Below are 17,445 nucleotides of genomic sequence, written 5' to 3' on the forward strand. Positions count from 1 at the left end.
CTGAACTGCAGGAGTGAGTTGCTCCACAGCTCAGAGCATCATCCCCCCAGTAGGCAGACTGGGCACCCCATCCGACTTACCTGCACGGGGATTCTCTTGGCAATGTCCACAACCAGCTCCACGTTGGCATAATTGTTGTTGTTGGGCCCTCCCGGGACAGGGACATACTGATCTGCCATCTTGATATACTCTGGAATTAGATGAGAAAAGGAAAGAAAAACTGAGAGGCTGAAGTTCACTGCATGACTACCTACAGCTACTGAAAGGAAGGCCAGAAATTCCACTTCTAGGAATAAATACGTCCTAAAAAACCCTAGTCATCGATGAAGCCGAAGAGTGATGTTAAGAGGATGTCCAGAAACTGAGAAGTTTCTGTGGCCGCAAGGGAAGGGTGTGGATGATCATGTGAAGACAACTGAACGTGATGTCCACTGTGGGAAAATATAGAGGCATCAGGACAAGGCCTGGAAGGGAACAAAGAAAGAAGGAAGGAAGCTATCAGAATGGTTGGGATGAGAGGAGGGGTGTTCAATTAATCCCTATTTCCAGTTTATCTTAATATCGGTTTGCCATTAAACAATACAATGATCTTTGTTTTTTGGGGGTTTTTTTAAGATTTTATTTATTTGACAGAGAAAGACAGTGAGAGAGGGAACACAAGCAGGGGGAGCGGGAGAGAGAGAAGCAGGCTTCCCACTGAGCGGGGAGCCAGATGCGGGGCTGGATCCCAGGACCCTGGGATCATGACCTGAGCCGAAGGCAGACGCCTAACGACTGAGCCACCCAGGCGCCCCTACAATGTTTTTAATCATGGTGAAAAACAGGTAACATAAAATTTACCATCTAACTCATTTTTCCAGGGTATAGTTCAATAGCATTTAGCACATTCACACTATTGTGAACCAGATCTCTAGAACTTTTGTCTTCTGACAAATCTGAAACTTTACCCATGAGACAACACCTCCCCTTGTCCCCTCCTGCAGCCCCCGGCCACCATCATCTTTCTGTGTCTATAAATTTCACGACTCTGGGGACCTCATCTATGAGGAATCCTAGAGTATTTGTCTTTTTGTGACTGGTTTCTTGCACTTAGAATAGTGTCTTCCAGGTCCTTCCACACTGTACCATGTGATAGCATTTCCTTCCTTTTTAAGGCTGAATACAATACAATGTTTTGATCTTAAAATACTCACGCCCTTTAGGCCAGAAATTCCACTTCTAGGAATAAATACGTTCTAAAAAACCCTAATCATCAAAGAAGCCGAAGAGTGATGTTAAGAGGATGTCCACCAGGCAGTGTTTTGAAGTGTGAAATGCTAGACTCGAGCCAGAGGCAAGGCTAGTCTCTCTGTACTATGGAATTCTCTGGGATCCTGAGAAGGAACAGTGTGGAACTTTATGTGCAGATCCTTCCAGGCTGCCCGCCTCCGATGTTTATGCAACACAAGAGTGTCGGCCGCAGGGGAGGTCCCAGAGGCGACAGAGTGAGAAGTCAGACAAGCTCCATCTTGTCCCTGAGTTTTTCTCTACTGTCAGAGAAGATAAACAAGAAAATAGACACAGTAACGCCAAGCTGGGGTCAGCGCCAGGGCCCTCCGGGAAAGCCACATGGGAGGACGCGACCAGTAGGTTGGGGCAGGGAGGGGTGGAGGCTTGCTGTGCCAGGAGCTTCAGGGAAAAGCACTGTCAGCAGAAGATCCAGCATGTTCCAAGGTTCTGGGACAGGAAAGAGCTCAGCTCGCCCAGGAAGCGACAAGGCCAGCGTGGCTGGGACGCAGGGTTGGAGGGCAGGGGCACTGGATGGGGCCAAGAGGCTGGCAGAGCCACGTCATGTGGCACCTTAACTGGCCTGAGTAAGGACCTGGAATTTTGGTCTGAGCGTGGGAGCCCCTGCACAATAAGGCTGTGGGTTCCAATCCTGCCTGAGCCACATACTGGCTGTATGACCCTGGGTGAATGATTTCTGTCCCTGTGCCTCAACTGCCTCATCTATAAAATACGGTTGACAATCAAATCTGTCCTCTGAGTTAGAAGGAGGCTGCATCTGTGCAGGGCTGAGCCCAGGGACAGCACGGCAGCCTCTTAAGCATTTAAAGAGCTGCTGATGGGACCTGAGCTGTGTTTTTAAGAAATCACTTTGGCTACTGTGTGGATAAAGGTCTGTAAGGGGATACGATTGTTCAGGGGAAAAAAGCAAATCGTCCAACAGTTATTTATAGAATGATCTATGTGAATAGACATAGAAAACAAATGAACAGAAGAATGCATGATTGAAGTACAATACAGACATCTGCGGGGGAAACACCTGGACGAGGAGAGGCCAATCTGTTGTAACATGGACATTTCTCAGAGATGGGATTTCCACTTTGTATAGTAACCACTTGCATTTTTAATTAAACAAAGAAGGAAAGGCAAATAAATGCGGGCTCAGGAGGGGTACCCTGGGACTCTGGGGTCCAGGGTGGACTTGCCTGGGTATAATGGAAGAGGTGAGGGGAGGTAAGGACAGGGGGTGGCAGGAGGGGAAGGAGTCAAGGCCCAGGTACCTGCATTGGCCTTCAGGTCCTCTGGGGTCACCATGACTACAAACCGGATGGCCCGCTCGTTGCGGAACATCTCGTAGGCCCACCTGCGGATGGAGCGCATGCACTTCACGGCAGCGATGCCATTGTTGGCGATGAGCACCTGGACAAGGACAATGAGAAAGGGGCCAGAGCTGCACGCCTACCTGTGCTGGGAGCTGCATGCTACCCTGGGGTCCATGTCCCAGCTGCAGAGCCTCCTCAGGTACCTCTTTGCATTTTTACAGCACACAGCCTGGCAGAGAGGTGCTCAAAATCTGCTGGCTGCATGAATAGATGATGATCAAATGGGTGACTGGATGGGTGGATGGATGGATGGACAGATGGGTGGATGGGTGGATGGGTAGATGGATGGATGAATGGTCAGGCGGAGGATCGAATGGATGGTTGGAGGGGTGGGTGGATGGATGGCTGGACAGATGGGTGGGTGGATGGGTGGATGGGTGGGTAGATGGACGGATGAATGGTCAGGCGGAGGATCAAGTGGATGGATGGGTGGATGGATGGACAGATGGGTGAGTGCGTGGATGGATGGACAGATGGGTGAGTGGGTGGGTGGATGGATGGATGAATGGTCAGGCGGAGGATCGAATGGATGGTTGGAGGGGTGGGTGGATGGATGGCTGGACAGATGGGTGGGTGGATGGGTGGATGGGTGGATGGATGGGTAGGTAGATGGAGGGGTGGGTAGATGGATGGATGAATGGTCAGGCGGAGGATCAAGTGGATGGATGGGTGGATGATGGACAGATAGGTGGGTGGATGGATGGACAGATAGGTGGTGGACAGATGGACAGATGGGTGGATGGATGGATGGACAGAAAGATGGATGAATGGATGGGTGGACGGATAGAAGGATGGATGGATGGTTGGAGGATGGATGAATGGATGAGAGGATGGCTGGATGGATGGACAGATGGATGGACAGGATGGACAGGATGGGATGAATGAATGATTTTGATTCCTTTGTTGGCACTTAACATTTTTGAATGCCTAGTATATACCAAGCTACAGTACAATATATCTCACCAGCATTACTTCACTTCACCCTTACTTCAACCCTTGAAAGTGATTGTATTCTTATCTTTATTAGGGGTTAAAGATATTAAAACTCAAGGAGTTCAGGCACTTGCCCCAGGTCACACAGCTAGTAAGTGGCAGAGATGTGCCTCCTGAGCCCTGCACAGTCAGATCTGTGCTCTGAACTGCCCCCACCCCCGTGGCTGCCTCTGTATTCTGGAGATTAAAGGCCCCGGACTCGGTGGAGAGGAAAGGCAGTAATGTTGGCTGTCCTCAGCAACTGAGAGCAACAGAAAAGGTCCGGTTTCAATTCTTAATGTGCCATGAACTTCCTGTGTGGCATTAGGCAGACCCCTTCCCTATCTGAGCTTCATCTCCACAATAGGATCTCAGACTGGCCAACGTCCTGGCTCGATCTATAAGAAATAAAACCAATCTCTAGTGTTCCTGTTAAAAAAAAAAAAAGGGCATACGGCTTCAAAGCTCTGACTTCTATAGCAAGAATGTAATTTTAAGGCCCCTCCATTGCTGACTAATTTTCATGACAGCCCTGAAGGACAAGTCTCATTAGAGATTGGGAATGTGATTGCCTCCATTTTACAGAAGGGGAAACTGAGCCCAGGTGTCATATCCTGTGAGTGGCCATAGCAGATGGAGCCCAGAACCCTGGGCTCAGATTCGGTGTTCTCTCCTTTCAGAAATGCCTCCCGAACAGCAATGACGGGACAGCTGGGCTTTGGTTTTCTTAATCTTATTACCAAAGCAAGGCTTGGTCAAGAAGGAAGGGCTCTGGGTGACCCCAGGACAGCCAGTTTCCCTGGGCCCCATTTGTTCCAGCACATTCTGGGAGCCCCCAGGGGAGAAAGCCACTGCAGGCTGGCTTGCTGTTCTAATCCCACAGCTGCAGCTTTCCCCTCAGAAGGGCAGAGCTGGGTTTTATGCCTGCCCCCAATAACCTAGAAAGCAATCCCTTGCACAAGGAACCTCGGGGTCTCTGCAAACCTCAATCTCCTCTTCCGTGAAATGGGAGGTCATGCACCTATTGCTCCTGGCTGTCAGGAGGGTGAAAGGTGATGAATTCCAGCATGTAGCTCTTGGCCAGTACTCACAGAAGGGTGGCCTGGCCCTTTCTTTGCAGCGTGACCATGAGCCTGAAGCAGGTTCTCTCACTTCCAGCTGGGAAGAGGGGCCCCACCCCACCCCGACTGCTGGGACCCCATCTGTACCTTCTCGATGACCCGATCCCCCCCAAAGCGCGTGACAAACTCAGCCGGGGAGGCCACGGTAAAGTCTCTGTGCAGGTCCAGCTTCTTCAGTTCTCGGCCTCTCTTTACCAGGTGGAGTCCCGACATGCTGGGTCTGCAGAGGGAAGAGGACAGACCCCAATGAGCCAGGAAGCCTGGTCCACTCGGGGAGAGAGTCAGGAGCCCAGCACCTTACAAAATCAACATCAACAGAGAAGCGGGAGCCCATCAGACCCCTTCTGCTGTGTAGTCCTCCCTGGGGACCTTGAAGCGTTTCACAAGGAGACTCAAGAGGCTGGTGCAGGAATGAAGCAGAAGCGATCCCCTGACCTGACCCAAGCTGTATGTTGAGCTCTTTAATCTTAAATTAATTTTTACTTGCCATGCTCCCAATTTAAAAACTCAAATAATACAAAAAAGCCTATGGGGGAGGGGGGTTTATGATCAGGGAGAAAGTCCACACAGTCCAATACCTGAGACTTACTAAACAGTATTGATCTCTTTCATGCATTTTTCTGTACATGCATCTCAAAACTTTTATAACTGAAAACCAAAAAATGTGTAATAACCAGGGCGCCTGGGTGGCTCAGTCGGCTAAATGTCTGACTCTTGATTTCAGCTAAATGTCTGACTCTTGATTTCAGCTCAGGTCATGATCTCAGGGTCGCTGAGATGGAGCCCCGGGTCGGGGCAGGAGGTGTCCATGCTCAATGGGGAGTCTGCTTGAGATTTTCTCTCTCTCCCTCTCCCTCTGCTCATGTGCTCTCTCTAAATAAATAAAATCTTAAAAAAATGTAAAACAACCAAATGGTGGTTCCTTGCCCCATCCCCTCCAGAACCACACAACAGAGAAAATCACTTTTCTGGCATTTACACCTTTCCGTAGTTCTAAACAATGTCACCATTAGGTGTATTCTCTTGTGTGACACCATTTGAGACACCATCAATGGATCTTTGATCTTGAGAGACGAGGAATGAGCACTCTTGGCCATCCCATCTGCTTCCCGTCCCCCAAACTCTCAACGTAGGTTCCTCTCAATACAGATCCTGTATTTGGGATTTCATGAATCTGGGATTATTCACAAATGAGGGCTGGGGTAGACCAGATTTTCCTTTCTTCTTCTTTTCCCTGGAGACAGTGGTTTTTTTCATTTGCGTAGCTCTCCTTGCACCTGCTGCTAATGCCATCCACTCCTTCTCATACCCTCCTAGTACACGACATAGTTGATCAGCTCCATCATTCTTCATTGGCGACATCCCTCCTGGAGGCCTTTACTCTCTACACTCATACTGAACGGCTCTTCTCCGACCCCCTACACAACTGTCATTCTGAGACTTCCTTTTGCTGACATCCCTAGGATTCCTTTTGCCTTTCCTCAGGGTTTGATCCCTAATTTGGGGGATCAAATGGCTCCCTTTCTTGGTGGACTCCCTTGTTTCGTTGGGACATATCCTCCAGTAGTTCTATCCAGTTAAAAAGATGGTACAATGGGACGGTACATGACAACGGTGCCCTCAACATGCCTATCCTGCTTCTGGATGCCCTGGGCTACCTCATCGCTATCACCTTGGAGATTCCCTTTGATTCTAGGTTGGATCTCTGTTTCCTGTCTCCCATGTGTTGCTCCACTTTGGTTTCTTATCTTGCTTCAGTTGAAGACATCCTTCAGTAGCTTTCTAAGAAAAGGTGTTTGGGAATGAGGGGTAGGAATGAGCTAATGATTCATAATCTTGCAAGTTCTGAAACTATCTCTCTTCTGATCTGTTTGACCCTATCATTTGGCTGTGTATGGAATTCTATAACGGAAAACCTTCTCCTTCAGAGTTTTGGAAGACTTGCACCATTGTGTCGTAGCTTCCAAGGACACTAGAACCAGAGATGTTCTGATAGCTTGATTCTTCACAGGTGACCTGTTTTTTCATATCCAGAAGCTTATAGGATCTTGTCTCTGTCTTCCATAGTCTACAGTTTCCCAGGGATGTGCTCAGGTATGTGTCTCCTTCCATCCAGTGGGGCTGTGAATCTTCAGGCTCCTTCAATGTGGAAACTCACATCCTGGGATTTGTCTTCAAATATTTCATTCAAATTATTTCCCTGCCCCCTTTTTCCTCTATTCTTTCCAGAAGGCTTATTATTTGGATGTTGAAATTCTTAGACTGGCCTGCAAGTTTCTGTCTTTTTCCCCTCTCCTATTTCCTATCCCTTGTCTTTCACTTTCTGGGCGATTCCTTCAGCCTTCTCTCCTAACCTGCTGTTGTGTTTCTAATACCCAAGGGCTTGTTATTGGCTCACAAAGTTTCCTTTTTGTGCATCCTGTTCCTATCTGTGCAACACCCTCCCTGGCTTGAAGGAGGGTATTAATGGCAGCTTTTTCAAGTTCTCTTCTCCTGGCATGGTTTCTGTTTCTTCCAAGTCTCCTGTGTCCCTCTGTTTGATTGTTTGGGGCCTGCCTTCCATATTAGAAACTGTACCCAAGCCTCAGTCACTTCCTCGTGCTCAAGAGCAAAACTAAAGGGCTGACAGAAGGTACTGAGGTGGGGCCAGTGGACGCTGAGCTCGATGCTCAGGATCAGGGGTGGTGGGGGCTGCTATGTACCAGGGAACCCCAAGTACACTAGCGTCTTCTTCCTTCAATGGTCCAATACTCAAATGGCCAGGAGCTGGGGAAGGAGTGGTGAGGGAAGTGGTGGGACAGGTCTCGGGGTGAGGGGGCAGGGCAGGTTTCAGAATTCAGCACCTACACAGACCCTGATCCTTGTGTTTGGGATACAGACCTCATACACCTCCACTGTGCCCATCAGTCCCCAGTCCCAAGACCCTCTGTTTTTCCCTCTCCAGGGAATGAACCACCTGCTTTCTGTTGAGGTGCAAGTGGGCAACCCCCGGCCACACAAAGCAGGCAAGAAGATCTGGGCATCTTTTACCCAATTCTTCTCATTTTGGTACCCTCTCTTGCCCCACTCAAGTGCAGAGGTACCTGACGCTGCCAGTCCCCACGCCTTTCAGAGTGCAGATCCAGTAGGTTCTCAGCTGTCCTCACTGCTGCTTTATGACTCAGCCGTCTTGGTTCTGCTAAGCCAGTTACCGCTTGTTCATCTGCTTCTGACCTCTAATTAGCTGTGGCTAATCTTCCCAACTGTTCTGCCAGGCTTGATGGGTTTCCCTCTCTCTTTTTAAAAAAACATCTCCTTGCTGTCATTTGGTGGGATGTTGACAGGAAGAGGATCAGGCATGCACATTCAGTCCACTTTCTCTTTTTTCTTTTCTTTTCAAGATTTATTTATTTGAGTGCGGGGTGGGACAGCAGGACAGAGAGTCTTAAGCAGACTCTGCGCTGAGCACGGAGCCCAATGCACGCTTGATCTCATGACCCTGAGATCACGACCCCAGCCAAAACCAAGAGTTGGATGTCCAACTGACTGCGCCCCCCCGGCACCCCTCAGTCTACTTTCTTTTTTTTTTTTTTAAGATTTTATTTATTTATTTCACAGAGAGAGACACAGCAAGAACAGGAACATAAGCAGGGGGAGTGGGAGAGGGAGAAGCAGGCTTCCTGCCAAGCAGGGAGCCCGATGCGGGGCTCGATCCCAGGACCCCGGGATCATGACCTGAGCCAAAGGCAGACGTTTAATGACTGAGCCACCCAGGCGCCCCCTCAGTCTACTTTCTTAAGGTGGCGATGAGGCATTAAGCTGAGAGCCATCTGTTAAGAATTAGGCTAGCAGTTAACCACACACAGGTATGTCCAGTGGCTGTTACAAGGGCAAGGATGAGTGGGTTCAGGGGACCAAAACTTTGGTGAAGAACTAACTGATCATAAGGAACACTGCCAACACGGCACCATCTATCATCTGAGAAAAAAACAGCAAAATTGGAAGCAAATAGTCAGGAAAGAGAAATTCCATTTTATAGATGGGCAAACTGAGGCCCAGCCAGGCAAAGAGGTCACAGAGCAAGTCAGCAGACCTGGGGCTGTTTCTACCACACTGGGAAGTGTTGGATGTGGACATTTTCTTTCTTTTTTTTTTTTAAAGATTTTATTTATTTATTTGACAAAGAAGGAGAGAGAGAGCACACAAGCAGAGGCAGAGGGAGAGGGAGAAGCAGACTCCCCACCGAGCAGGGAGACTGATGCGGGGCTTGATCCCAGGACCCTGGGATCATGACCTGAGCCGAAGGCAGACGCCTAACGGACTGAGCCACCCAGGCACCCCGGATGTGGGCATTTTCTGCTGTACAAAGTCTTTGTGTCTAGTACAGGTCCCCGTGAGAAAGCCACCTACAAACCTGCAGTCTGCCCCCACTCCCCAGTGTGAGCTGCCAAAGGCTCTGCCCATCACAAAGGAAAACACTGAGTTCGGGGCCAGGGGAACAAAAAGAGAAATGAACGATGTGTTTCCATGCCACAAGAGGATATGTGTTTGCAGTGAAGACTTTCTCCATTCAACTGGGCTTAGCCAGAGAGCCTGAATGAATGAACAGACAGATGAGCAAATGATTTCTGGCCCGTGAGAGAACCTCATTGCCTGCCACAAAGTGTGAGCAGCTTTTCTCCTAAGACCTCCTAGGACTGAATTGCTGAAACAAGATTGGACTTAGAAAAGTACTTTGGAAGGTCAATATCATCTTGCAAATGGGAACAGTGCTTTTATTATAATTACAGCCCATCAACCAGCAAGTAGCTCAATTTGTTTTTAAGGACTTTATTTCTTTACAAAAACAGGCAGATGCGGCCGGAAGGCCCTAACCTGCAGGCCCCTGATCTAGGGAAATAGACACCAAAATGTAATCTCAGGGTGGTGGAGTTACGGGTGGTTTCTGTTTTCTTCTCTTCATCTATACTTGTTAAGTTTCCTGCAATGATATGTTACTCTTTTAAAGATTTTATTTGAGAGAGAGGGAGAGTGAGAGAGAGAGAGTGTGCACAAGGGGGGGATGCAGAGGGAGAGGGAGTCCAACGTGGGGTGGGGCTCGATCCCAGGACCCTGGGATCATGACCTGAGCCGAAGGCAGACGCTTCACCAACTAAGCCACCCCGGTGCCCCAATGGTGTATGATTTTCAATAAGGAAAAAAAGCTATGAACTTTGTAATAGGGATGTAATAGGGAAGCCCTGGCCATTCTGGCATCCACTAGGCAAGGCACTCAGCATCCCCAACTGTAAGATGAGGATAGTAACATGTACCTCACTATGTCGCAAAGGTTAAAAAACACATAGAAAGTAAAAGATGGCTTCTGGCACCAGTAAACCCTATTATCATTTCAGTGCAGTGAGACCAAGGGGATCAGGGGCTGCTGATCTCCCAACCTCACCAGGAAATGCATCAGCCACTCCTCTGGCCAGGGTCTGTTCCCCATCCATCCACTCTCCCCCACTCTGTCTACAGCTTTCCCCGACTGGCTGGCTTGATCTTTTGGCTTCAGATAGTCTCAGACATGCCAATTCCAACACAAATATTAAAACTCTAGCAAAATGACCTAAAGCATGGCAGAGAAAAGGGTCAACCAGGAGAAAAACATAATTTTGTAGCCTGGAAAAACCATTCTCAGCTACCATTTTGATTTCAAAACTGGTGAGAGCGCCCCTCCTTCAGGTGGGTCACAAGCCCATCATAACTAACTAGGTGGGTGAACACACAATGCTGCTGGAGTGGCCCAGTTTCAGACCCAGTGTCCAGGCTGGTGGCTATTTTTATTTGTTTTTGACAAAGCTGGAAGCCAACCAACATTGGCTCCCCAGGGTTGACCTTTGGCCGGCATTTGTTCCAAGGCGAGCAGAGGCTAAACTAGTCCAGGGTGACTTTGGAAATGGCTTCAGATGCAATCAACTACACACCAGAGCTATCAGCCCAACACCAAACACAGTCAGCTTCTCAGGCACAAGCCCAGGCAGAAAAACCCGGAGGGAAGGGGTAAACATTCTGGAGCATCACTGTGAATCAGGCACAGGGGGGCTGGCTTCACGCTGAATCCCCATAGCCCCGTGCATGGGAGGCCGCCATTCCCTGCTCACAACGAAGAAACTGAGGGTCAGAGAGGCCCAATGACCTCAAGTCACACAGCTGACCAGTGGCAACACTGGGCTTCCAATCCGACTCTGACCCCCCCACCCCCGCGCCCTGGAGTCTAAGTTTGAGGCAGAAAGATGGTTGAGATAAATGGGATTATCTCTATTGTCTGGACTTTAAAAAACAAACACCTACATTTGAGAGGCAATCTGTGTACTGCAGGGCTCTCAGCTGGGGCCAGTTTTGCTCCCCAGGAGACATAAGGCCCATGTTTGCTGACATTTCTTGTGTTCACAACTAAGTGGGGGGCCGTGGCGGGGGGGTGCTACTGGCATTTAGTAGGTAGAGGCCGAGGATGCTATTCAATATTCTAGGATGCTCAGGACAGCCCCCACCACAAAGAAATACAGGGCCCCAAGTATCAACAGAAACCCCGGTAGGTTAGAGCCATCCCCCCAGGCTTTGAATGCAGAATTTACTACTCATGACCTGCGCATTCTTGGGAAAGATGCTTCAGTAGTGTCCCTCGCTTCCCGCACAGGATCACAATATTGACAACATTAAGAGCATCTGCCTCCGAGAGTGTGCATCCAGGGTTCAGCACTGGGCCTGGTGTGCGGTAAGTGCCTCTCTGCAGGGGAGCCATGATTAAGAGCCCCAGGGTGGAGCCATCGGGCTGTGGCCCTGACATTAACCAGCCTTTATGTCCCTACCCTATCCCCTCACTTCTCTTTTATAAAACACGGAGGGCGGCTGCTGAGACCTGATGGACGTAAAGGTCTATTATCACCGAGCAAGTAAGGCAGAAAGGACGCTGCAGAGCTTAGTCAAGGCTGCTAACCTTGAACTCATCTTTGGGCTCCCAGACAAAGGGGACCCTTGGAAATTTCTCAGGCCCCCTGCCCCCTTAACGCTTCCTGGGACGGCCACCTTGGCTAGACCAGGAGTCATTAAGCTCGGGTCCAAAACCCAAATCCAGGCTGCCGCCTGCTTTTGGACCTCCCACAAGCTAATCATGGCTTTTGTATTTTTAAATGGTTGAAAGAATCTTATTTTGTGACCCGTGAGAATTACGTGAATTTCAAACTTCCATAAATTACGTGTGATTGGAATATGGTCAGACTCATTCAATTATGTATTCTCTGTGGATGCCGGGGCAGTAAATGGCAGAGCTGAGTAGAGGTGACAGAGACCATATGGTCTCAAAGCCGGAAATATTTACTATTTGGCCCTGGACAAAAAACAGTTTGCCAACTCTGGGTTAAGCAGTGCTTTTCAGCTTGACTCTACGCTCCGGCAAGAGAGGAACTTTTAAAAATGCTGATTCCCCAGGCCCCACCTGGACCGATTAATCAGCATCCCTAGGACAGGAGGGATTGTTAGAGGCGGGAGGGACTGTTGGAGGCAGAGGGAGCACAGCCAGGCATCTACATTTTTCAAAAGCCCACCTTCCTCCCCCCTCCAGGGAATTCGAATGTGCAGTTGGGGGTGAGAACCACCCATAGATCACCAACCAACATTTCAACCTGGCAGCTGGCCTTGGTTCTGAGCAGAATTTCTAGGGCGGTGAAATCACCTGTAATGGGGCAATTTCAATTCCTGCAGGCTTATTCTTTCGGGTTAAAGTGGTTTGTGAAAAGTCTTCTTTGGGACTGAACTGTACAATAAAACATGATTCAAGATTTATATGTTAAACTTTTGTGTAAATAGCCTTACAGATTGGCGGGGGGGGGGGGGGGGGGGAGGATATTTCCTTTATGGACCACATGGCCTGCTTCGGGTACACTGTAGGGCTTGAGGGGTTTTGCCAAAGAGGTTAGATCAGGGCTCAGAAAGTGCAAGAAACGTGACTACCATGGTCCACCAAACAGTGCACAAGAATGACCGTAATCCAAACCCAGGACCCCTGCCCAACTGCAGGTCCTTTGCTCAGACACACCCTGAGCAATAGAAAGATTCCCCTTGAAGGCCCCGTTATTCTCCTTTGCAGAAGGACCAGGGAAGTGGAAGGTCAGTCTCCCTCCTGGAGGGCTGGCTGCTTGTCTGGGCATATCTCTTGCCCTCTCTGAACCCCCATCTTTGGACCTAAACAACCAGCCTTCTGGCTCCAAGAGACCTCACTTCCCTGACAGGCTTATGAGCTCAGTACCTATCCAGCAATTGTTAAAAGATCATGGGATGGGGGCGCCTGGGTGGCTCAGTCGGTTAAGCGACTGCCTTCAGTTCAGGTCATGATCCCGGGGTCCTGGGATCGAGCCCCACATCCGGCTCCCTGCTCGGCGGGAAGCCTGCCTCTCCCTCTTGCCCCTCACCCTGCTTGTGTTCCCTCTCTCGCTGTGTCTGTCAAATAAATAAATAAAATCTTAAAAAAAAAAAAAAAAGATCATGGGATGGGCGGGGGTGGGTGGGTGGGGAGAGGAGGCTACGGGTGAATTTTGTTCCTCTTTTTTGCTTATCTAGAATTTTCTGACTTTTCAACAACAAACATAACGTTACTTCGGGTAGTTTTTTTTTTAATGCAATAAAATGAAGACAAGAAATCAAGCAGGTGGGGCCAGAAAGCGCTAGGGCACAGAAATGCCTACACATTGCTCAGAAAACAGCCTTAAATGCGATGCCTGCTCAGGTGGCCCTTGATTCGCCCAGGACTTCATAATCACTTCAAAAAGGCCTGCCTTCCGCAACCATCAAGGCTTTAAAGGCTAAGGGGAGGAAGAGGAGGAAAGCGTGGCCCCGCGCCAGCCTATCCACCTGTGTGTTCCTAAGAGCCCCTCCAATCAACATCACGGCCAAATCCGGCCAATCCGGCCTCCCCTTCAACCACCAAGGCCAGTTGCAAGGCGGGCTGCATCTCCCCAGTGGCCAAACTGAAGTCTGCGTTTCTTTGGTGGGGGTGGGGAAGAGGAGGTGGCGCTAAGGGGACACAGAGCTCGTCTTTACTAGCGGCGGGGGCACACGGTGCATAAGTTGGCAAAAGATAACGGTCATTAAAATTGCAGGCTTACTTACTTCACTTTGCGATCAGGGAAACAGACCTTGCACTTGGCAGGGCTCATATTGACCTGCCCGCCGGCCAATCCCAGCCGGCTCCCGCCGGGATGCAGAGCATGCACCCCTTAACCTCCTGAGCGGACCCCGGTCCCGGGGCCCAGCAGGGCAGCCAGGTGGGTCCGAGAGCGGCTCGCGCCGGGTGGTGCTGCAGCCGGCTGGTGCCCGACCAAGCTGGGCGCTTCCTCCATCCCGAAAAGAGTCCTGCGCGCAAGTGTCCCGGGCGGACGCGCCCGCCCAGGCCCCGCCCCCAAACGAACCCCACCTCCCAGAAGGGGCCCGCCCCCTGCACAAGGCCCGGCCTCCGCACCGGGCCCCGCCTCCTGTCCCCGACAGAACCAGGTCCCGCCCCCCCAGACCGGCCAATCCCGAAGCCGCCGCTGACCTTGGGCGCCAGGAGACAGCGGCCAGAGACTTAAAAAAGCCCTCTTGGCTACTTTCCTCCCCAGCTCCCCTGACTGGAGTAGAAGGGTTCCAGGATGGCACACCCCGCCCTACATCCTGGCAGCTGGGAAAAACTCACAAGCATTTAATGTGCTTGAATACACACAATAGGGAAGTGGTGGAAAATAGGGTTTATTTAAAATATGAGTCAGGGCGCCTGGGTGGCTCAGTTGGTTAAGCGACTGCCTTCGGCTCAGGTCATGATCCTGGAGTCCCGGGATCGAGTCCCGCATCGGGCTCCCTGCTCAGTGGGGGGTCTGCTCCTCCCTCTGACCCTCCCCCCTCTCATGTGCTCTCTCTCTCTCTCTCTCTCTCATTCTCTCTCTCAAATAAATAAATAAAAAATCTTTAAAAAATAAAATAAAATAAAATATGAGTCAGATGTCACCAGAGTGCCTGGTAAAAGCCCCCCCAAGGCAAGTCAACTTCTGGCTTCCAAGTTCCTGTTTTTGCTTATTCTTTCACCTCTATTCCCAGGGACATGTTTGCTCCAGGCCCTTCTGCCCCCAGAGTGAGATCCTGACACACACTTCGGATCACCTGGGTTACCCGGTAAAGGGAGCTCTTTCGAGATAGGAAAGACCCCAGCTGCCCTGTGACCCTAAATAGGTTTCTTTCTGGCTTCCAGTTATGGAATGAATAAGTCACGGGAATGAAAGGCACAGCGTAAGGAAGGCACAGTCCTCGGTGATGTATGGTGGCAGCTAGTAATAAGCTTCTTTCTGCTAAGACTAACACACAGAGTGCTCTTTTGTGCCTTTGTCTTCTTTCATAGCGATCCTTTTGTTTTTATTTCCATAATGCTGATAAGGAAATGTGCCCCAGAGATGTATGTTTCCCAGGGGTGACGGAGCTGAGCTTTGAACCCAGGCAAACCGATTCCAGTTCAAATGAATGAATGCTTCTGCAAGGAGTTATAATAAATAAAAAGGATTGAAAACACTGCCTAGGAAACACTGCATAATAATAAATGCAGCCTATGTTCACAGCAAACAAAACCCAAAAAATAATGTAAATGTTTGCGAATGAATCCCCATAGAAAGGCACAGCTAGGGCCACGCCTCCAGGAGGTGCGGTCCGTCCACGTGGCCACAATGTGAATTCCTCCCCTAGGAATTGTATAAGCAGCCTTGCCTGAGGGCACCAGTTAGCTGTGCTCTAACCATATAGTAACTTTCTCAGCACGAGGATTAAAAAACAAAACAGGTGAACAAAATTCTCAGTTCTTCAGAATTTCTAGAAGGTTCTTCATGGCCTTGTCTTCACTCCCTCCAAAAAAACCCGACCCACTGCAGCCTGAGTTACTTTCTAAAGTTCCAAACTAAACCCCCCAAAAATTCATCCTCGAGATGACCCAAATTTAAATATAATCATCTCAAAATAGGGAAAACAATTAAAATCAGGAAATGAAAATATTTCAAAACACCCCTACCCTACCCCCAATCAGTTAGGATCAAATGGGAGACCACTTCTCCACTAATCCAGCCTTGGAGACATCCTAACACACCTCACTTTTACACAGGGGCTTCTCAAGAAAGGCATTTTACTTCGATGTCTGCGCTTTGCATGTCATCAGAGTGATTGTGACTTGGATTTTTCTCTGCCTGCATTATAAGGTATAGAAGATGGGAAGGAAAGAATAATGTCCATGCCTACACACAACACTGCCTTTAAATAAACATCTCCTTTAAACAGCCGTCACTGTGATTTCAATGACACACTCCGAACTTGGCCGCAGATGCGGTCTCGTGCTATAAGCCCTTCTGCTCAGACTCCTCAGAGGCTAAATTTAACTTGTTGGTACTGCAGAAGGAAAACCCAGGTCAGTGGCAACACACACAACAAGAGAGTGCACTTGCAAGTGGCCAGCCACACAGTGGAAAGGCCTAAGCAGCGAGTGGCCTCGAGCCTGTCCCTACGCTCTGGGTGACCTTGAGCAAACGCCTTCTCTCCACTTCTCTGTGGCATCATCCACATATAATGTGCGTTCATTCAAAGAAAAATAAAATAATCCCTTTCGATATGTGATGGGGGCAATGTTACATTAGGCATAGAGCAGAAGTGACAGATTTTTCTAAAGCAGGATACAGATACTTGAGAGAGAGAAAGGGATGTTCAGGCACTCTATACCCTGTATGAAGAGCTAACCTCTTCCGAACCTCAATATCCAGTCCACAAATGAAACAATGCAAAAACAGGGACCCCCCTTTCCCCGAAGCTCCCAGAAAACACCTTAGCAGCTAAAAAGTTTTGGAAATGGGGTTTCTGCCAGCCCCTTCCTAAATCAATAAAGGAATGAATAAATTAAAACATGATCAAAAGATCCATGGGATTTCGCTGAGGGACAAATAAAAGTATTTATAGGCAATTTAAAGTTTTCTGACCGGCTGGCTACTCGGAGCAGGGAAGAGGTGCAGAGGGTGATGATGAGCAGGAAGGACCTGGGGGATGCCCACTGCAAGCCGCCCCGGGATGCTACTTGGGACAGAAGGATGCAGCGAGGTCCCAGGTGTCAGCTTGCTCACCCGCCGTTCCCTCACTGCGCCTCCCCGGGGTTCTGAGGTCTGCCTTGGGAAACCTCTCCTAAACTCAACACTCTTGGCACGGAAGCGTGCAGCAGGGGGAGGCGGCAAGGGAAAGCCCCAGGCCCTGCGTGCTGCTTTGTATTTTATCCCTTTGTCAGGGACACTTCACCTGCCTCCCTCCTCTTCCTCCTCTGAGGACACAGGTTGCTATACCTTAAAGTCGTGTGCCTGGCGGGGCTTGGGAAGATCCATGACCACAGGGGAGAACTCTGGAAGTTGCCCATTCCAGCGCTGACTCCCAAGGCAGCCCCTGGGCCATCCACACCCGCCACTTCTTCTCAGCACGTGATCTCAACACGCTTGTGAGGTGGACACCAGCATTATCTCGTTTCGACAGAGAAGGAAATTGCAGCCGGGAGAGGTCTGTGGGGCTGGTCTGCGATGGGAAGCCAGACTTGTCTCAACTGCGGGTCCCATGTATGACACCGCGCTTTGCATCGAATGATGGAGGTCACGCCGTGGCACGGCTTTAAGTGCCAGGCTCCCAGTCACTCAAGTAAGCCTGACACCAGC

The 17,445-nt window shown here is 49.7% G+C and overlaps 1 protein-coding gene across 4 annotated transcripts in view; it reads right to left on the bottom strand.

Annotated features, from left to right (window-relative positions):
• Positions 1 to 17,445, bottom strand: part of ACACB (acetyl-CoA carboxylase beta) — a 123,827-nt gene that overhangs the window by 78,500 nt on the left and 27,882 nt on the right. For 3 of the 4 annotated variants that reach the window (XM_035017198.1, XM_035017196.1, XM_035017197.1), the window contains 3 exons: positions 4,829 to 4,961; positions 2,547 to 2,685; positions 81 to 190 (listed from right to left, as the gene is read on the bottom strand). In XM_035017198.1, coding sequence (XP_034873089.1) covers positions 81 to 190; positions 2,547 to 2,685; positions 4,829 to 4,961 — 382 coding nt within the window. Of the gene's footprint in view, positions 1 to 80; positions 191 to 2,546; positions 2,686 to 4,828; positions 4,962 to 13,864; positions 14,112 to 17,445 lie in introns of those variants that run through there. The other variant, XM_035017199.1, reaches the window with a different exon arrangement.

Source organism: Mirounga leonina, unplaced genomic scaffold (genome assembly GCF_011800145.1).
Source record: "Mirounga leonina isolate KUSES-001 unplaced genomic scaffold, KU_Mleo_1.0 Mir_171, whole genome shotgun sequence".
NCBI lineage: Eukaryota > Metazoa > Chordata > Mammalia > Carnivora > Phocidae > Mirounga > Mirounga leonina.